The sequence below is a fragment of the Equus przewalskii genome, chromosome 16 (assembly GCF_037783145.1).
Source record: "Equus przewalskii isolate Varuska chromosome 16, EquPr2, whole genome shotgun sequence".
Classification (NCBI taxonomy): domain Eukaryota; kingdom Metazoa; phylum Chordata; class Mammalia; order Perissodactyla; family Equidae; genus Equus; species Equus przewalskii.
The window spans coordinates 64,606,703-64,629,002 of NC_091846.1; the positions used below are offsets into that span (position 1 = coordinate 64,606,703).

Consider the following 22,300-nt stretch of genomic DNA (forward strand, 5'->3'; position numbering starts at 1 on the left):
AATACATGGACAAAGAGAACAGATTAATGGTTATCAGAGGGGAAGGGGGTTGGGAGGTGGGCATAAGGGGTAAAGGGGCACATTTATATGGTGACTGACAAATAATAACAGCCAACTGACATTTCACAATGTTATAAATTATTATGACATCATTAAGAAAATATCATATTAATACCTCCAGCTTATTCTTGGTTTACCAGAGATACTGAAAATGCTGGCTATATAACAGGAAGTGTTCCCCCGAGGTTTCTTTTTCTAAATTGTAAGGTCTGTTGTGAGAATTTGCTTTTATGTAATAAAAGCTGGTTGTCGAATAAAAAGATTTCATATACATTTATTGATGAAATAATTTTGAGCTTCTACTCTCATGAAGACAGACATAGTCTCTGACCAGTTGGAGATTACAATATAGTGGAGGATTCAAATAAACCAATAGACATTTACAATACAGTGTGGTAAAGTGCCTAGGTAGGGAAGTAAGGGATTTTGGTTACAGGGGCATCTAACATAGACTTGGGGGTTTGAGAAAGGCTTCTTAAAGTGCCTTGGGAAAGAAGAGGAAAGTAGAAGGAAGGTGCTGGGCGAGTGGAGCTGTAGACCAAGCAAAGCATTCCAGCCAGAGGGATCTACAAGTGCTCTAGGCCCAGAGGGGAGAACTTTGAGCGTTCAGCCAACTGATAGAGGCTTAGTAAGCATGGAAATTTGAAAGACTTGAAAGCCTTATTCTAAAGAGTTTGAGTTGTGTACTAAACCCAACCCAGAGCCTTTGAAGGAAGGTGATGCAGTCAAATTGCATTTCCCAAAGCTTTCTGTGGTTCTAGGGTAGAAATGGGCTGTGTGTTGCCAGTGGGAGACAATTAAGACCGGAAGCAACTCAGTTGCTATAGGCCAAGTAAGAACATGGTATCAATACGGCCTGGATACGATAGTGGCGGCTGCTTCCTATCATCACCGCCCAGGAGAGCCCCTAATAAACATCTGTTTCATTGAATTGATTGGATTTACGAGTGTAAAGGGTGGGAGTTGCTACAATTCACAGCCGTCTGGGCTGCTGGATGACGACTTGATTCAAGAAGACAGTGAACCTAGGAGGGAAAAATTGGTTGGAGGTACCAAGAGAGGTCATGCAGTAAACTGTGTACATGTACAATTAAGTGTCTTAGAGACATTAAAGTGGAAACATCCAGCGGATTACATAAGGCGTTTGCAGGGGTTTTCCTGTTGTCACCAGAAACGCTGCCGTTGTTCCACTCTTAGTTCTTTCTGAATCCCAGACGTCCCACCAAAGCTCTACAGGCACTGGCCGGCTCTCCTGCGCATGCGCAGTAGCACCAGGCGCAGGGACGACAAGGGCAATAATTTTTCCGTAACCTGAAGCAACATCCTCCTGATTCTCCATAAAAAAGGCGGGAACTAGCCAACAGGCAGGCGAATGATGGGACGCACGCATCTGCACGTCCCGCCCACTTCAGCCTCTGATTGGTGAATATCTTTGGCCCGTGGAGGAGGGGAGCGCTCCATTGGCTGTGAGTGTCCTGGGGGCAGGTCCGCGGCGACGCCGGTCCCGCTGCCCGCTGCCCGTTCTCCTCTCTCTCCTCCCCCAGCTGCCGACGTGGGGCAGCCGGCCGCAGGCGGTTAGGTGCAGCCGTGTGGGTGCGCAGCACAAGGCGGGGATGGGAGGGCTGCGGCTGCTGGCGGTGGCTCTCACCTGCTGCTGGTGGCCGCCGGGCAGCGAGGGTAAGACCGTGCGGGGCACTTTCAGCAGCGCCGCGGCCCGAGACGCTCAGGGCCAGAGCATCGGCCACTTCGAGTTCCACGGTAGGTGCTGAGGCGGGGAGAGGGATGGGGACGCGGGGGCCTGTCCCCCGCCTCGAGTTGTGGGGTCTGGAGTCGGCGGCGGCGGGGCCAGGACTTCCAGCTCACTGGGCCTTAAGCGTCCTCGGCAGCCCTCCCCCCACCGCAGCTCCCCGGAATTGTGGGGTACGTGTATTGCCAACTCCACTATTGCTGCTCCCTTCACCCTCGTCAGCACCCTCCCCCGATTAGTGACTGTGTGCTGCGCCTAGAAGATCATTTCCCCAACCCTCCCCGTGCAAACGAATGTACACGACTCGCCTGCTGCATCTTTCGAGATCCTTCCCTGAAAGAAGCATCATCTTTGCTCCCTCCCATCTCAGCCTGATTGTACACACTAAGGCTCCGTATTTACGCGTCCATTAAAGCTTCCGAACTTAGGTTTCCTGGGTTTTGGTTTTGTTTTTAAGATCGATTTGATAAAACCTACTTGCAGCAGACAGGTTTTGGAAACCAAATTTTATAATAACCTTGTCACTCTTGCTAGAGCAGTGTGGTTACTCTCTTACTAAAGGAGTGGCTTTTCTATGGACCATGAGGCCTAGGATTAACTTGACAGAAACACATGTCAATGTGTCTTGGAAGCTTCGTAATTTGTGCCCTCTCTGGCCCTTCTGAAATCAGAATTGCATTTGAGTCTTACCTTCTGGTCTCCCTCAAAGATCAATAATTCTTCAGTGAATGAATTTGCAACTCATTCTAATTTTTACTTTATTTGCATCCTCAAAATTAAGTGATTTTCTTGGTGCATACTCTTGATACTCTTGAGTAATACTATATTTCAAATAATTATTTGTCTTCATAAGGTTAGAATCCTTGGTTCATACAGTCTTTAGCATTGAAAGATGCAAGATCAGAATATTGTCCTAGAGAGGATTCTTAGGAGAAGATAATAGAAATGAGAAGCTGTTTTGTTTTGGGAAAGGAATTTGAACTATTAGGAAATTGCAGAATTGGTGGTATAAAGGGAGAGGAACCGAAATTCTTTCTTTTAATCCGAAGTTTTTAAAATAACTGAGAAAAGGAGATGCAACCCAGTTTTCCAAAATCCGATGTGGAACGTACTTTGGTGAATGAAGAAGAAATTCTAGAAACAGAGTTTTATGATTTTTCAGGTAACATTTTCAGTTTCTTAGTCAACTGGCTGTAACTATACTTGAGTATTGACAGTGATAGTAATGTTGCCACAATAAATGGTACAATCTGGACAGTGCTGGAAAACTTGGGATTATGGAAGCTGTGACATGGATTATTACTCATCATTAGCAGAGACAACCCCGATATTTTCTGATGATTACCTGGTAAACACAGAGGAGAAATATATGTAGTAAATCCAGATTTCTCAAGAAAGATTGAGAAATAGTGTTCCAAGTATATTAGCTCCCTTTCTCCCTCTCTCTCTATGTATATGTAATTATTATTACCAATTTTCAGTGAATTCGAATTCAGTAAAATTAATAATTCTGAAACTATGCTGAAATAATGAACTCTAATTCAGAATGCTATTTAAGTTTAATAGGGCCTTAAAGTCACTTTTAAGACTTTGAAAGTTTTTGTGTTTTTTTTTTTTTAAAGATTGGCACATGAGCTAACAACCGTTGCCAGTCTTCTTTTGCTTTTTCTTCTCCCCAGAGTCCCCCAGCTCATAGTTGTGTATTCTAGTTGTGGGTTCTTCTAGTTGTGGCCTGATGAGCGGTGCCATGTCTGCACCCAGGATCAGAACTCAGGAAACCGTGGGCCTCTGAAGCAGAGCGCGCGAACTTAACCACTCAGTCACAGGGCCGGCCCCCAAGACTTTTGATAATTTATAGTGTAATCAATTTATGTAGGAGACTTAGACATTCTGTGATGCATACTATACATTTAAATTTATTTAAAATCTTTAATCAAAGTAATAATTATAATAACAAAAGTAAAAGCAACAAGAACAGGAGAATAGAAGGTCTTAAGATGACAAATGGAAAAACAGTCTCCTGGTTCACTTCTCCTCACTCAGAGTCCATTTCCATAGAGGCAACTATTTTTTGCCTTTTCTCTTCTGAGCCTTAAGTGTAGTTGGTGTGTGCAACCAGGCTCATTCTATAGTAGTCTTAAACATACCTTGTTCTGAAAAGTTCCTTTGTAAGTCACAGCTGTCAAATTTTGTGTCACGTGTAAAATGTCTACCCCAAAATTCATTCATTTAAACTTTCTTGCTATTAGCTATGATTATTTTTTATGTGAAAAGTATAATTAAATATTAACAGCCATGTTATATTAAAAAATAAAGGAAACTTTGGCAGGAAATTTCCTATAGATAGTTTATGAAGAGATGTTAAAGACATGGAGTGATTGTAAAATGAGGCGAAAGTCTGTTACACTGAAGGTCCACGCACAGCAGATGCTGCTGTTTACTCAAGTGAAATGTCAGTTATCAGCTGAAGTATAAGGAAACACAGCACATTGATTTGGATAGTTAATGTGCGTAACCTCTCGACTTGTGTCTTAATGGGATATTCATTATAGCGTGATCTACCCAGTTAAATGAGATTTAAGAAAAATTGTGCTGTTTAAATTCCCATTTTGAGAAGTAGAGCTGTTGAATTTTCTTGCCCTCTCAGTTCCATACAAGACCAAACTAATTGATAATTTTTGTTTTAATGTCCAGGTGACCATGCTCTCCTGTGTGTCAGAATCAACAACATAGCAGTAGCTGTTGAGAAAGAAGCTAAACTCTACCTGTTCCAAGCCCAGGAATGGCTAAAGCTGTGGGAAAGCAGTCGTGGTTATAGCTGTAGTGAAAGATTATCCAAAGCTCAGTTGACAAGTGAGTATATCCTCTTTTTTTTTTAATGATTAGAGACATTTTTTTCTTCAGTGTTGAAATATAGTGTTTTCATACCAAGATGTTGCGTGACACAGCACACATCACACTGTAATGACACTTGTCTTAGTACATTTTAAGCTGAAGTTTAAGGAAACTAACCTCTTCCTTGACCAAAAGATAGAATGTGTTTTCCCCCTTTTATCATTGACAATTTTTGAAAAAATATCCAGATAACTTATAAAGGTGTCCTTTCCTTCATTCGTACTTTTTGCGGGTCATGTCATTCATACCAGTATGGCAGGTATATTTTGACCCAGTGGCAGCGTGAAGTGAATGATAATATTTATTGAATGCTTATTGTCTGCAAGCACTGAGCTAAGCACTAAACATGTATTATCTCACTTAATTGTATAGTTTAGCCAAAGTGATACTATTTTGCAACATGTTATTGGAACACAGGACCTAGTCATATGGTGACACCATATGTCATTTTGGGATGTACCAGCATCACATTATTTGTAATCCTCTAGGTTTGCCTTTAGGGAGGCTCTGATTTTATTTTCCTGGTTGTCTGAATCCTTGAGCTCTTCCGTTCTCATCAATACTATCCCATACGTGAGAGTGTTAGTCATCCTGAGGGAGTTCAGATCTTTTTTTTTTTAAGATTGGCACCTGCGCTGACATCTGTTGCCAATCTTTTTTTTCTTCTTCTTCCCAAAGCCCCCTTAGTACATGGCCGTATATTCTAGTTGTGAGTGCCTCTGGTTGTGCTATATGGGACGCCATCTCAACATGACCTGATGAACGGTGCCATGTCCGCGCCCAGGATCTGAACCGGTGAAACCCTGGGCCGCCAAAGCAGAGCGCACTAAGTGAAACACTCAGCTACAGGCCGGCCCCTCAGATCTTTTTAATACAGAATTGAATAGCATTTGCCATGCTACCCATTTTACGTGTTGGAAGTTCATTGGTTGAAGGAGATATTAGGAAAGTGAAGCCTCCACGAAAAAATATAGGAATCATCCCACCTCTTTTTTTTTTAAAGATTTTATTTTTTTTTTCTTTTTCTCCCCAAAGCCCCCCCGGTACGTAGTTGTATATTCTTCATTGTGGGTCCTTCTAGTTGTGGCATGTGGGACGCTGCCTCAGCATGGTTTGGTGAGCAGTGCCGTGTCCGCGCCCAGGATTCGAACCAACGAAACACAGGGCCGCCTGCAGCGGAGCGCGCACACTTAACCACTCGGCCACGGCTTTTTTCCCCTATATTTCCTCAGCCATGTTCTGCATATCAATGAATCTCTGAATCTTCTTTTAGTCTAGTCAAATAAAATGTGTGTCATTACTACACATCGACTCTTCCTAGTTTTAGCAGCTGCCTTGTTCCCTCATAAGGCAGATAGCCAGAATAGGAATAAGAGCAGAAGTCCCCAATCCTTGCCACCCACTGTGGGCATCTTTTGTCGAGATTTGTGAGATGACACTGACAGTATGCTGAAGAAGTCTGAATGACTAGATTCAGATATCAAACAGTTAGTTATATAAAGTTATTTACCTCAACCCTGAATTTCAGAACTTACCTTGGAAATTGGTGCAAATGCTCGTTATCAGTTATCTTTTCCTTTCTATACCAATTTGGTCATCTAAGTGTTCCACGTATGTATAAAAAGTTCTGGCCTTCTGTTCTATTATGATGTCCAAAACTGAACTCACCATCTTCCCCATCCAAAGCTGGTCCTCTACCAGTTTTTCCCGTTTCAGGAACTGGCACTACCATCCATCCAGTAAACAAGCTAGAAACCAAGAAGTCTTCCAATGCTCCCTTCTTTGACCTCTCTCTCCCCTTCCATTCTATCAGTAAATGACTTCTAAATATCTTGATTTCATCTTGTCTTCTTTGTCTCTACCTCCAGCATGTTATTCCAGGCTGCCGCAGTCTCCTACCTGTACTATTGCAATAGCCTGCTACTTGGCCACTGCGACCATGCTGGTCCCCCTCTGTAACCAGTGATTCTTTGGAACAGCAGATTTGACCATGTCACGTTCACTTCCTCACCACACCCTTCCCACTTCAGTGGTTCACTCCTGCTCCTCGGACAGACACGCTTCCTTAAGCTGGTCAGCAAAGCCATCATAGCCAGGCCACTGCTCACCCTCAGCTGCATCTCCCACGTTGCCCCTCCTGCCTCGTCTTATTTGCAAGTGCGTGTTGACTGCAGTGCTACGCTGGGCTTTTGCAGGCTTCTCCTGCGTGTTCTTCCTTCCCCTCTTCGGCTCCTCCCTCCACTAAGTTAACACTCAAGTTTCTATAGCCTCTTGTTTTCCTCCACAGCACTTACTGTAGTTACCACTTTACGTTTCTTTGTTTCTTATAAAATCAGTCAGTGAGAGCAGCAGAGCTCCTTCGGTCTGTTCATTCACTTAGCATTTCCACTGTTTCATGTTCTATGCTGGGAACTAGTGATAAATCAGGGACTAGAGTACTGACACTTTCTCAGTCCTCAAGACCAGAAGGGGTGACAGGAATGAATCAGGAATGAGTGAATAGAGGTGAAATTTTAGTTGTGTTAAGTACTGCGAATGTTAGTAATTCATAACTGACAGGAAGAGAGAATGAGAATTTACGAGACCCTGGTGTTGAGACCCTGGTGTTGAGCTAACTGAGGATTTGTGGGGTGATTTGTCCTAGAGTTTAGTGCTTAAGTGCTTATTTGGTGGGTAGGTTGTTTGCTTCATATTTGACACCTCAAAGTCTTTTTCTTTCTCCAGTAAAAACTTATTAGACAGTTTAAAGCTTTGACTGTAGGCATTTATTTGTCTTCTATCACAGTCAATATCATAACATAGATTATATACACTTGTAAAAACATAATTTTTGAGTCAGTGATACCCCTTCAGTCACAGAACTTCTGTATACAGGGAGACAATGTGGTGCAGTGGGAAGACCGCTAACCTGAGAATCACCGCTAGTCGCTTGGAACGAGATCATGTTGTTCTTGTTGGATTAGTTTTCTCTAAGGTTCCTGAAAGTCCTAAAAATGCTATGATTCTAATTATAATTCTTTAGGATGGAATTATGTTAAGAGAGGGCTGTGACTTATGAGACCTCTTGGTGTTGGTTCTTTTTCTATTTTCTCCTCCTCTTCCCTACTCTGCTGTGTGCAGGGAATTATTGAAACAGAACATCTCAGGAGACAGGAATTTTAGAGGAACCAAGATTGTTGTGTTAAATTTTGGGGCCTGAAATAAATTAAGTACTGGTGATATATATATCACTTTCTACATATTTCAAAAATTCTTTTTCCAATAACAAAGTCTGAGTCTTAAGAAAATCAGTATTGTCTAACTCTTATGTATTAGTTGTCATATTTATAGTATTAACATTATTGAGGAGCTTAGGTGTATTGAAACAAAAAACATATTCTTAAATTCATGACAGTGTAGTAGTAACATATATTTTAAAATAATTCCTTGTAGAAAGTGCATTTTCTGGCCATTAATGAGACTTTCTAAAACTAATAGGCTTTTACCTACTTGGTAATGAGTTCATTAAGTGTGCCTGACTCCTGTGTAAAATCTTGCTGCTTCCACAAACTGTGAGAAGACTAGCAGATTTGAAAAAATCTCATAGCGTCAAATGTTGCTTGACTCATTCTTCCAAATTAATGCTCGAGAAATTATTTTCTAGTCTTCTTTTTGTTCTCTTTCACTAATGACATAAAACATCAGATTTAAAAAAAAAAAATACAAACTATTTTGTAAGTTTTTAAAGCAAGTAATCAAAATATTTAAAAGCACTGAAAATAATGAGTTCTATGTAAAAAAAAATTTAACAAGGAGATTCAGGGTAATCTGTCAGATTACAAGAGCTAAATATAATTTTGTATATAAAGCATTTTAGATATTGTCTTTTTACATCATATGCGTGTATTTTCTTTTGTACATTTGGTATATTTTGTAAATCATTTAAAGGTCTTACCATTTTATTCTGTGTATTTTGGTAAACAGTATTCATTTCCTTTTATAATATGATTGGGCAGTTAGCCATTCAACACCATTCTCTGCAATTCAGGTTTTGTTAATATTTGAGATTCTAATTACATCAGCATAGAATATGCATGCTGTGCTGTAGTTTTTTGTCTCAAAAACAATGAACACACAGTTTTGTCAAGAGGCTTGTTTCCCAGGCTTGCTAAAAATGGCAGCAAGACAAAAATTAAAGGACATTATCACTTTATGAAGCACACTTTTGTTTCTGTTTGATGTAAATCTGCATAATTTAAAATGAAACATCAAAAAATATATTGGTAAAAATACAATGGTTAATTTTTGTATTGTTTTAGCTAAGACAAAAAGTGCAAGGGATAAAACAGCAATACAGCAGAGCCTTTACATAATGAGGTCCAGATTATGTAATTGCAAGCTACACATTTCAGAAGCCTTATTTCTGAGCTACTTATTGATCATATATTAAATTCTTATTAAAGATCTTCAAATATTTAACAGAAATTAGTCTTTGCTACATTTTTCCAGAAGCTGTACAGTAAAAAAAAAAACCAGTATAAATGTCAGCTAACTTCAGATAGCCAAAAAAGCAGTGCTGTGGTATTGTTAATAAAATCATTGTGTCAAATTTAACTACTAGTCAATGAGATTCTCGATTGTAAAGTCCAAGTCCTCAAAATTTGAATCCTCACCAGATGCATCTGTATCTCATCTATAAAGACAACCTATACATAACATTTTCCCAATTTTTTACTAGGAAAGTTTTCAGTCATACAGAAAAGTTGAAAGTATAGTACAACCAACATCTATACATCCTTGGCTTAGACTCAGTAATTGTTAATATTTTGTTACATTTACTTTATTTTTGTGTGTGTGTGACTTTTTTTTTAACTGAGCCGTATGAAAATAAGCTGTGGATGTCATGAACGTATTTCAGCATACTTCTTTTAAGAGTAAGGCCACTCTTCTCCGTAACCACAATACCATTATTACAGCTAAGAAAACAAATAATTTCATAATGTCCTTAAAATCTCTTCCCATATGCAAATTTCCACAGACCTCAAGAAATGTCTTTTATTTATTAAAAAGTTTTTTTTTCTTCAGCTGAGAAAAAGATCAAGACTAATTGGCATGCTGTGGGGGGCAATCTAGAGTTGGGAATTGTGCCCATCATAATCTTATGTTTTAGGAATACTCTATTAGAATCAGACTCTACATAGGATTTTCATATACTGTTTCATTTGCTCCTCACAAGAACTCTGAGCTAGATAGGGCAGGTATCTTAATTTTACTACTGAAGAAACAAATTTAGAGAGGTTAAGTAATTTATTTGCTGAGTCACAAGGTTAGTAAGTAGTAGGGCCAAGACTTGCTTGTCCGACTCTTCTACTCTTTATTATACACAGCATTTGAGACAGTGCTGTCTTACAACTGTGTGATGGTGTTAGTGAGTGCCTCTTAGGGCAGAATCATACTTTTAGATCTGGAAGGGATCTTAGACATCATTTAGTGTTTCTCAAAGGGGTGCTATTGGCGTTTTGGGTGGAAAAGTTCTTTATTGTGTAAGACTTCACCTTGTATTGCATGAGGCTTAGCACAGTCCCCTCCAAGTATCTCCTCAACTATTGTGAGAACAAAACTGACCCTACAAGTTTTCAGATGCCCTGGAGGGGAACAGGATTATGCTGGCTTGAGAACCACTTATGAGTATAACCACTGTGTTTTAAAGAAAGGAAAAGGAGAATTAACCTTTATTCAGTAACTACTGTATGACAGATACCATACTAAGTGACTCATATAACGTAGTCCTTGCGTCAGCTCTTTGCTCTAAGTATTATCTTCATTTTACAGATGAATAAAGTGAGTGTCATTGCTTATGTAACTTGCCTAAGGTCACATAGAAGGTAAGTCCTGGAGCCAGGATTCAAGCACAGATCTGTAAGATACCAACATTCCTGAATCCGCCCCACCCCCCGCCGTGCAGACCTGACCCAGCATGATAACTCTTATAGATTTTGGGGAATCTTTTGAAGGTATTTGTCAGTCAGAGTTTTTAGATATCGTAATTTCTTAAGTTGAATGTTCCATTTTAAGTAATTTTCAAAAATAGCACTGTGATGGTTGCATAGCATTGTGAATGTACTTAATGCTACAGAACTGTACACTGAAAAATTGTTAAAATGGCAAACTTTTGTGTTGTGTATATTTTCCCATGATAAAAATTTTAATATCACCGGCCTACTTGAAAACGTAGGAAATATTTAAAACTAAAATTCAGAGTTTCTGTGAAACCATTCTACTCATTTGTGGTGGTTCATAGTACTTTTATAGTGATTCCTTTGGTTAAGATAGGTTATTTTTGTCTGCTTTATGATTTACAGACCTTATTCCAGTACTACACCAGGGTGTGCATTTCCACAGCAATAAGAACTAAATAAGAGAACTCTAACTTCAAATTAATTATATGACTAAAACCATGAATACATTTGAGAGTTTTGCTTTGAAAGTGCTATTTTCTTTCTCTTTAAAGTGACCATGAATCAGACTGAACATAATCTGACGTTGTCCCAGATTCCGTATCCACAAACGTGGCACGTGTTTTATGCAGACAAGTATACGTGCCAAGATGACAATGAGAATTCTCAGGTGGAAGATATCCTATTTGAAATGATGTTACTAAATCCGGATGCCGAAGGGAATCCATTTGATCATTTTAGTGCTGGAGAATCTGGTAAGAATATATATTTAAATATATGTCCTAAATACCGAAAAGGTTTTTGCACAAATATCTTCATGTTGTATTTTTAGAATATTAAAAATTAAAAACAACTTATGTATTCAACAGTAGGGAAGGCTATGCTATTGAGTTAAAAAAGGATACTAAATTTTTTATTGTATGATTGCAAGTATCTTAAAAAATGCAGAGAATAAACAGAAAGAAGTACAAAAATATTAACAGATTGTTTCTGTATGTTGGGTGGTAGAATTATGGATAGTTTTATTTTCTTCTATACATTCTAAATCTTTTTGTTTTTATGATAACCTAGCATTATTTTTATAAACAGAAAAATGTTGATAAATTAAGCAATGTAAATTGGAAACTTAATGATTAAGATTAGGAACTGCACTACTTTGTATGACTATCCTTTCTCTAGGTGTTTGAGCAGATTTAGGCATTGCCTTCATTGGAGCTTGCAACCGTTTTAGGAGTGATCAAAGTTTATAATGCTTTCCAAAAGTCAGATTTATTCCCGTAAAATATTTCATCAAAATTTTAGGTTGACTGTGTACTATACTACTGAACTAAGACTCCCAGCCCAAACAGAAATGAATGACTTCTTGTGAATCATGATAGACATGCTTATAAAGTATCCTAACATTTGTAAATTAGCATGTCAGAATCAGAACTAAGATCTGTAGGCTGTCTGTCAAAGAAAAGGGCTTCTTGAGTTCATTACCCATTTGGAAGGGTCAGACTGCTTAGAGGAAAATTCAATCCCATTACATCTCATTGATCATCAAGGTGGGTGGGTGGAAGTAGGGCAGGAATTGAGTGAGGTCACATTAGACTAAACCCATTGTTTAGTTCAATTGCCCATTGTTTAGTAAATTGCCACAACTAGGAAAGCCATTCAAGGAGCATGTGTTAATGGACAATAGATCACAAGTAACTTAATGTATGAAGAGATAAACTTTTTTTTGATATTCTTTTGTCTGAAAATATATATACATAGTGACAAAGTGGGGTACTAAACATTTTCAAATAGTTAATTCTAAAATTTCTTGTGTCAATGTAATGACATAAGGGTAAGCTACTCAGGTTGTTTTTGAATACAGATGAATTTAAAGATTAAATTTCACTTAATGGTACTTTGGATCAGTGTAGATCATTCTTGGAAGTTAATTCAGTCCTACCGTTTCCTTTATCTTTATAAAAGATGTTGATATTTATTTTCTGTAGTTTGGAAAGACATTGATGAAACCCGTGTCTACTGATAACGTTGGATGGATGGTTGGACTAAATTGCTTTTAAGGTCCGTTTTAACAATAAGGCTTCATTATTTCATGTGACACATTTTTAGGACTGGTCAAGGCTCAGCGGGAAGTCATGCTCTGCTGCGATCACTGTACATGCAAAGTTTGCTGCTTCCAGTGGAGTCCAGAACCAATAACCCTTCCCCCTCCTGCCTTCCAGGCAGTTGGCCTTTGGCTCAATAGAATACTTTAATTATTGTGTGGATCCATGAGACTCTACAGGATCCTGATGTGCTTTTTCTTGCCCCCTTATTTAGGCATCCCATTTCTGGTCTCTTTCCTCTTTCCTAATTTGACATCCTAATCTGCCCATATGTATTCGAGTATTTTCTTCAATATCCTAAATTATGGCTAGCTTTTTCTTCAGGGTTCACGCTACCCATTCTGATTCAGTTCTTATTCCTGACTCCTGACCTACCTTCTCCTGTGACAGATTTTGATAATACGCTTATACTTATGATTAAAAATCTGTCTTTTTTGTACCAGAATGGGGAAAGTTACATTGGTCATGTCACCAATAATATTTAAATGAGGGACAGAACCTCACTATAGTATGTATTTTCATTAAGCATGGGATTTTGTGCAAGGCCAATCTATGGAGATTGATTATTAAAAAGTGTCTTGAAGTACTCAGAAGTATTCAAATTTATTATGTGGCCGGCTTAGTTCTTTAGGATCAGATCAGTTTATTGATGCCTAAAAGCCATAAAATATGATTAATTCTACATTGCCATAAAATGTGGTTAATTCTACATTGAAGTCTAGATTGGGGGTCTCAGCCCATCACTGTGAATGCGTCTGGAGAGCTTTAAAAAAATAGATGTCCATACCAGAGACTCATCTGTGTTTGGTTTTGGAGTGGAAGCTGGGCACTTGTAGTTGGTCAAAGCCCTGAAGGTGATTTTTAATGTGTGGAACCGCCGATCTAAAAGTCCGTGTTCCGCATTGTTTTGGTGATGTGTTGGTTTTAAAGGGGAGCCTTAAGAGGGATTCTACCTGCTCTGTAGCTTCAGGTGTGGAATTTGTTTCCAGGAATAATCCCCAATCAGTTCCTTTTAGAAACGTTTGCTCATTTGTCTGATTTTCTGCCCCGAATAGGAAAAATTGGTTTGCTGTGCTTTCTACTGAAAATTGACTGTTAAACCATATATCCGAAAGGTTTGGATTAGAATAACCTGGTGCAAATAGCTGCAATTAATGTTATGTGTTATTCTGGTTAAATTTTATAATTCGTATTCTTTCAAACCAATTAGGGATTTTATATCTACCAGACTTTGGTTAATCCTATATTTTACAGACTTGATCTAGATTTTAAAAAAACTAAGGCAAGTTTGATGCCATTTGACAAAATACTACATAGGAATATCATGCTTTAAGGTAGAATAAATAAATCTGCTTCTTAAAAAAATTAAAATCCTCGTTAACTGTATCTATGCTCTTGTTAGAGACCAAAACAAGTACCCAGAATTCTGAGAGTTAAAGCATTATCATTAAAGTAGACTGGTTTTCATTGGAATAATATCACAGGCTCTGTCACATCTGCCGTCTCACTGTTTTTAAGATTCCAGATATGTTCTTTCTTTTCTCTTGTTCCTTTTTAGCTCTGTCGTCCCCAAAAATAATGGGTTGGATCTTCCATTTAGCTCTGGTAACATGTTGGAATGCTTTTGGCTTAAAGTATTAGAAAACTCGAATACAAGTGGTGTAGACAATAAGGAAATGTATTATCTTATATCACAAGAATTTCTGAGGCGTTTTCAGAGTGGTTTATTCAGCATCTCTCTGCTGTTCTCTTCTCTGACTGTCAGCTTTGTCCTTAGGCTAACTCCCTCACGTTCAAAGACAACTGCAGCAGTTCTGGGCGTCACCTGTATGTACAGTCATGCGCTGCATAATGATGTTTCAATCATCAGTGGGCCACATATATGATGATGGTCCCATAAGATTAGTACCATACAGCCTAGGTGTGTAGTAAGCTGTACCATCTAGGTTTGTGTAAGTACACACTATGATGTTCACACAACAACAAAATTGCCTAACGGCGCATTTCTCAGAACATATGCCCATTGTTAAGCAACTAATGACTGTAATGGCAAAATTCAGTATCTTTTTTTAAGAGTAAGAAAACCTTTCTCAGAGGCTCCCTCATCACATTTCACTGGCCAGAACTGAGTCACATGCCCTTGTTATACAACATCATAAGAAGAATGTAAGCAAAGATGTCAGAAGGAAGATAAGAGTAGACCAATATGTCAAAGTAAAGGATTAAGCTTACTTCTTATTGCCAAGGGTCTTGGAATTTCTCTGATTGATTTAGACTAATCAGGAAAGATCTTGAGACACTTGAGGGTGAGGTAGATATTGGGGCTCTTGGATAGCAAACATAGTGGGTAGGCAAGAGTGTTTGAGGTGCTGCCCCATGACGCAGTGACTCTCCCCTTTCCTTACCCTCTTTTCTCCCGTCTCCCTCTTCCATCATTTAGCTGGAGCTAAATTTTTTGAAGCTGTTCTGTAAGTTTTCTTCCTGCTGAATTTTGCCAATGCTTCTTCCCATTAAGCCTGCCTTAAAATCTATAGATTTCCTTATGACCTAAGTGTTTGCCACCTTTGCATGCTCATTTTAGAGCATTTTTCTGGGGCTGGCCCAGTGGCAAGCACTTAAGTTTGTGTCCTTGGCTTCAGCCGGGGGTTTGTTGGTTCGGATCCCTGGCACAGACCTAGCACCGCTCATCAAGCCACGCTGTGGCGGGCATCCCACATAGGAAGTAGACTAGGAAGATGGGCACAGCTGTTAGCTAAGGGCCAGTCTTCCTCAGCAAAAAGAGGAGGATTGGCAGCAGATGTTAGCTCAGGGCTGTATCTTCCTCAAAAAAAAAACGTATTTTTCTTCTTTTGTGTATAGGTAGGATTTAATACCTAGTATCTATCTGTTTTAAAATTAGATTTTAATTTCAAAATGAGCAAACATAAATTGCTTTCTTGTGAAGGGTGGTGGCAGAACAAAAATAAAGTTGATAGCTGAAGAGAAAAAACGCTTTTTTCCAGAGGTGATTTATGTGAAAGAACACTGAGTGCAGAATCAGGGTTTTATCTTTAAAGTGTCTTGTTGACAGGATCAAGGTAAGAATAATTTATGCAAAATTCGGTGAACAAAATGCCTGACAAATGTCATAGTTCAAGTTATTTAATATATTATCTGAATGAAACAATTTGTTGGTTATAATGTTATCTTTTTCTGGAAGATATTTAATTTTGAATAATCTGAAAACATTTTTTTTGCTGATGACATATGTCTTATTTTCAAACGTCTCTTCCTCCTATATTATTCTGATTACTCGGTAAATAGTCTGAGGATTTTCTTTCCATGGTAGATTTGTAACCTAATGGAGTCTGAAACTTTGTCTTGTAATGGATATTCTGTGAAGTGTTATAAATAAATAGAAGTTTAAATAGAATGCCATGTTGAATTCTTTATACTAAAAAAAAGATGAAAACTAAGATTCAAAACACAGGACAGTGTAAAGAATTTTACTGACCCCCAGTTGTAACACGTTTAGCTTATTTTCTGTCTTGTTCCATTACTATAACAATCCCAGGCTGCTTGTCCCTTTATTTCTAAAGCTGGAATATTTTTCTACGTAAGAAGTTTGAAAAAAAAATATGCCTCTTCTATTATTTGGTCTTCTCTTCATGAAGTCTAAGCATGCTTTTTCACCTGGACTCGAGAACTGGACCAGCGACATTAACATACGTAGAGCAGGAGAGACACCCAGTGGCTGAAATACTTCTTACCTCGCTCTCTTTTTTTTTTCTCCTAACCGTGCCAAAAACATGTCTGATATTGAACTGTTTATTGACTGTTTTTCCTACTATTTGTATCTTCTGGATTGCTTTTCCAGAAAGATTTTCCATATAATGGCAATATTCCCTTCTCTGCTGTTGATTGGCGTTTACCCCGAGTGGGAAACTGGAGCAGGTTCAGTGTTGACAATCAGAATGCAAGTGATTGCAGCTTAGACTGTTGATCCAAAGACTCAGAGACAGCTCTGTTCATAGCCACTGTCACTATATTCCAGTGTTTAGATAGAATATAAAAGCCCTAATATTAGGGACTAGCTTTAGATGTAACCAGGTAAATCTAAGCCATTAAACTCAAAACTAGCCCTCTGGTTTATTATAAAAGTTTTCTGGGGGCCGGCCCAGTGGCACAGCGGTTAGGTTTGCACATTCTGCTTCGGCAGCCTGGGATTTGCCGGTTTGGATCCTGGGTGCGGACATGGCACCGCTTGTCAAGCCATGCTGTGGCAGGCATCCCGTGTATAAAGTAGAGGAGGATGGGCACAGATGTTAGCTCAGGGCCAGTCTTCCTCAGCAAAAAAGAGGAGGATTGGCAGCAGATGTTAGCTTAGGACTAATCTTCCTCGAAAAAAAATTTTCTGAAATTTCTGAAAAATGAAGACACAGTCGAGGTACTTGGGTAATGCAGAAAAAGGGTGTTTGTCTTGAGGATGCATGAAGACTGTACTGAAAAGCTGCTAGTAGGAACTAGAGGCTCATTAATGACTACCACCATTTTTAATATAAAATCTGCACATTTAGTTTGTTCTTGTCTTTCCCAACCAGCTCCCTTCGCTCATTCAAAGTTTCTTCTTACTCACAATTTTAATTTTATCGTGGCCTGACTTGACTTCTTTGGCCTGTCCCGATATCAGCTCCTTTCACCTTCAGTTTCTGTTGCCTAATTCTTTCCACATTTTATGGTTTCATTTCCTGAGAGAATACGATTGGCCTGACTTATCTCTGAGAGCTAAATTCTGCTGTTGGCCGGGCGGGTGTTTGGATTGGTAGCCATTTGGTCAGGAGTTGCAGTTCCAGTCGACTGGGGGGGGGGGAGTCAGGTGGTCTCCATAGGATTTCCTCTGTGACAAGAGCTGCAGACAGTTTATTTCAGAGGGGGACTCTGGTCGTCACAGGGGTTTTGAAGCTTTGTCCAAATGGGGATTTAAGGTAATGGTACATTCCAGAGCTGTGGTTCTCACGCTCTCGCTGCATCAGAATCAGCTGACGGCCTTGTTGAAACACAGATGGCTGGGCCCACTCCCACAGTTTCTGATTCCGCAGATCTGGGATGAGGCCCAAGAATGTGGATTTCTAACAGTTCTGCTGCTGCTGCTGCTGGCGGCTAGGGGATCACCCCGAGAACCATTGTCAGGCTGTATTAAACTGTTGTTGACTGGCTAAACCTGTGCCTAAACTTCTTAAAAGGGAAATCTACTTTAGGGGTAAAAAGTAGTAAAAATTGATGTCTAACTGAATGCTGAAATCATTGTTTTAATGCACTACTTTGAAACAAAACTGTGATCTTATTGTTAGTCTTTGGGCTTATTCCCTGACTGCTGTGCTTTTTTATAGATTGACTTTAACTGGTTTAGTTTAATCTGCCTTCTGATACTTGAAACTTTATCCCAAAGTAGAAAATTGTTTACATTTTAATAATTTCCCTTTTTTTCCTCTTACAAAAGTGAATGTTATGACTCCAATTAAAAAACAAGTTCTAGAAATATATTGACAGGAAGATTTGAAAGCAACCCAACACTATGACTGGCTTTGTTTTACTGAAGCAAACTCCTTTCTTCTTTTCACAGGGTTACATGAGTTCTTTTTCCTCCTAGTCCTAGTGTACTTTGTGATTGCTTGCATTTATGCTCAATCATTGTGGCAGGCTATTAAGAAAGGAGGACCCATGCACATGATTTTAAAAGTTCTGACAACTGCATTGCTGTTACAAGCTGGTTCAGCTTTAGCTAATTACATTCATTTCTCCAGGTAACTCAAAACCACTAAAACTGTGTTCATCATTACGTCTAATTAATCCTCATTAGTCTCCCAAAATTATGCTTGCTTTGATTATGAACAAGTTTTTTCACAGTTATAATTTATACTAATACTCTCCTCTTCAATTCCTCAGTTACTCCAAAGATGGAATAGGGGTACCTTTTATGGGAAGTTTGGCCGAATGTGAGTATCTTTCTGAGCAATTTTTTAACATAAACTTGCTATCTCCTTCTTGTTTGTTTTCCTTTTTTGTAAATTATTTTTTGTCATAATACATTTTTTTCTATTCAAGCTTCGTTAGAATTCGTCTTGCCTACAAACAGGGTTATAGATTTGGTTCCTAGTATGTTCTGTTTAGTTTCTTCTTAATAATGGGTAACATGCTCTTCATTGTTTTTAGAGCATATTTATATGTTTTCTTATTTTATCCTCAATAAAAATTTAGTAGGTATGCTTACCCTTATTTTGCAGGTAAAGAATGTGGACTCAGTGACATGAAGCCCATTTCCAAATGTCAGTCAGCTATTGAGTGGTAGAGCCAAGACTCAGACCCAAGTTTTCTGACCCCAAAGCTGAAGAGTTTTTTCCCCTGTTTTTATCCCTTTTTTGACTCTTTTTCTCTATTTCTGACCCAGAGCCGTAGAGTACACCAATAATTGAGCTGACCTCACAGCTTTGTTCTTTTATTTATAAGAGGAATTCTTATAATAATTTTTCAATTAAGCATGATGGGAAAAAGTATTTAAAAGTTCCCATAATTGTGACTTTTTAAAGAAAATCAGGTCATATGCTATTCTCAATTCTGGAAAATAGTTAAGATTTGCTCTAAAAAAGCAGCTTCTGAATATGAAACAATTCCAGAATTTTCTTTTCCTTACATTTCTGTATTTCTCTTCTAGTCTCATCATTCTTTATTAGGATAGCTTATGGTAATTTCTGTAATCATCTTAGGACCCACTTATCCTGATCTTGCTGCCTATTTTAAGATTCTAAACTTCTAGAACCTTTCATTTTCCTAGTGAAGAGGACATGTACTAGTCACCTCTCGGGCATGAACAAGAGTTGCTTTCTCCTTTTTGAACATTATCTGGAGCCCTGATTTCTCCCAGTCTTTTCTCATAGGTGACTCAGGATATTTAATAGAACCATATAATTCTAAAGCTGGACAGAACCTTAGAAATAATTTAGGATATGCATTTTAGAGGAGGAAATTGAGGTCCAAAGAGGCAAAGCACATAGAAGCCCATCGGTGGCGAGCTCCACTACAGTCAAGGAATTTTGCATTTATGTGGCTGTCTGCTATATACAAAACGGTGTTTTAGGCTGTCTGGCATCTTCACTGGAGCTTTGCAAGCAAAAGTCTTTTTTTAAAAACTACAGTAAATCAATGTTGCTAATTTTGGTAGTTCTGACAACAGGTTTGGTTAAATGATTAAAATTTCAGGATTTTTAATCAAATCCCACAGAATGGGATTTTTGTGTGTTCTGTGTATTTTATCTACAATTAGTTATTTTTCAGCAACAGATAAGCAGTGTTCTACCTATCCTCACAGTTATGGTAGTCTATCAGTATCTGCTTTACTTGGTTTATAAAGAAATAAGCTAGAAAATAAGGGATCTTTTTCCTCCCAGTATTTGTTTTTGCTAATTAGCAACTTATGTGGGAATATTCCCTTGGCTAACTTCTTTAAGTAATTGAATATGTGTTTGTGAAATGTTTAATAAAAATAATTGGTGTCACAGTCATTTAAAATCTATGATGAAAGAAAATTGTGCTTGATCTGAAAGTCCGTGACATTTTATGTCATTCCAACGTAGTGACAGTTTATTATGAGAGTTCGCTATTACACATATATAAGCATAAATGTAAAGTATCCAGTTTCAATTTTTATGGGAGTCTGAGGAAAAATATGTCAAAATATATCTGAAAAGGTATATTATTAATAGATTTTTGGCTTGTAACTTTTAAATCTAAAGATTATACCATAGGTAGTTTTATCTGTTTCTCCAAAAATATCTTTGTATAAAAGAAGTAAAAATTGTAGACATCAAAGTTATGGATGTCAATTTGAGGAAAGCTTTACTGTGTTAAATTGCGATCATATATTTATTCCAAAATCTACATGAAAATACACTTTGATGAGAAAGTGATAATCTTTTTTTAAAAAATCAATAAATACTAGCTTCTAAGATAAATATGCATGGAACTTGAAGTATTTATAGGTGGTTGTATTTTTGTGTTACTGAACTGCATGAAGGTGGTTTTGTTGCATCCTTGTGAAAGTAGCGGGCTTCTCCTGCAGTGTAAGCGATGGCCACCTGGTGGCACATCACACTAATGCATAGAGCATTTCATTTGTCCTCGGGACCCTGACACTAAAGGCAACATAATTGGATGTTACAGCAGCTATGCGTTTTTATTGTCATGCTATTTCTTATTAACAGTTTTAGAAAATAAATTTACATTGTATAGTTCAGCCATCAAAAAAAAATCAATGACCCAGAAATAAAGCACTAGTATTCTCTACATGGCAGAAATTATATTTAAAATTCATTTATTTTAATAAGCAGTGAGTTATAGAGAACAGGATTATGTAGTTAGAAAAGTTAAGAAAAGTGGGAAATGCAAAGAGGTTTAAAGTTGACCTTAATAAATATATGATATGGGAGCATATATATGTACGTTTATATATTTATAGGAGTATTGTCATTTTAACTATTTTCTTAAATGTTTATGAATTTAATGGCAAAATTTTAATTCTTTAGACTTATACATGAATATCTCTTATTAAATTTCATCAGCTTCTCTTTGAAAGTGCTTATCTTTTTGTGGTTAAAAAATTATATTCTTCACCCAAAAAGGACCATATTTGTATTATGAAAATTTGGCTGACTTTCGTTTTCATTTCCCATTAGTTTTTGACATCGCTTCCCAAATTCAAATGTTATACCTGCTTCTGAGTCTATGCATGGGTTGGACAATAGTCAGAATGAAGAAGTCTCAAAGCAGACCTCTCCAATGGGATTCTACTCCTGCATCCACTGGCATTGCTGTGTTCATTGTCATCACACAGGTGAGGGTTGATACTCAATACTTCTGCTTTGCAATATTCAGAAATGCAGACTTGAACATACCTCCTTTCAAAATGGAAACCTGGGATCCATGAGGAGTTTGTGTCATTTTAAAGTATGAGTTTAAAGAGTGGTAGATCAGATAACCTCTTAATCTTCTGAGTGGTGGTATATGTAGATTGCAAAATTTAATTATTTACCTGAATTTGACCTTTTTAAAGCTATGTTTAATATTAGGTTAGATTCTCATTTCCTACTTAATAGCTTTCTTTCATATTTTCTAACACATAGTAAGTACTCAACATTAAATGAGTGAATCAATGAATTTGAGATTTACCCATTGGCAAGAATCTTTAGGTCCAGTTCTGCTACTATATACATGAAAGAATTCTGGTGAATACCTGAGATCAATGAAAAAGCAAAATATAGAATAAAAAAGAATGGGATCTAGCTTTTGAAAACAAATACAAAAACAAATTTTGCCTTTTTGAAAGGTCTTCTATGCCTTTTCTTTTTGTTTTCCTCGATAGCAATAATACTGATGTTATTCTAGGATCTCCATATGCCTATTGCAGTGGATTTATAAAAACTAAGAAGAAAGGTATAAACATAAAAATTTATACTGAGTTTGTGACCATCATTAGCTATAGATGAAAGTGAAATATTTACCTGAGCTCTGTAAAGGACATTATAATC

General features: G+C 37.9%; 1 protein-coding gene across 2 annotated transcripts in view; it reads left to right on the forward strand.

Annotated features, from left to right (window-relative positions):
* The first annotated feature begins 1,325 nt into the window (after nt 1-1,325).
* The window catches only part of GPR180 (G protein-coupled receptor 180), a 28,345-nt gene continuing 7,370 nt past the window's right edge, over nt 1,326-22,300 (forward strand). Inside the window, exons 1-6 of one of the 2 annotated variants that reach the window (XM_070579061.1) lie at nt 1,326-1,818; nt 4,502-4,660; nt 11,193-11,393; nt 18,343-18,523; nt 18,666-18,715; nt 21,449-21,606. In XM_070579061.1, the coding sequence (XP_070435162.1) occupies nt 1,674-1,818; nt 4,502-4,660; nt 11,193-11,393; nt 18,343-18,523; nt 18,666-18,715; nt 21,449-21,606 (894 nt within the window). In that variant the 5' untranslated portion in view covers nt 1,326-1,673. The remainder of the gene's footprint in view (nt 1,819-4,501; nt 4,661-11,192; nt 11,394-18,342; nt 18,524-18,665; nt 18,716-21,448; nt 21,607-22,300) is intronic. The other variant, XM_070579062.1, reaches the window with a different exon arrangement.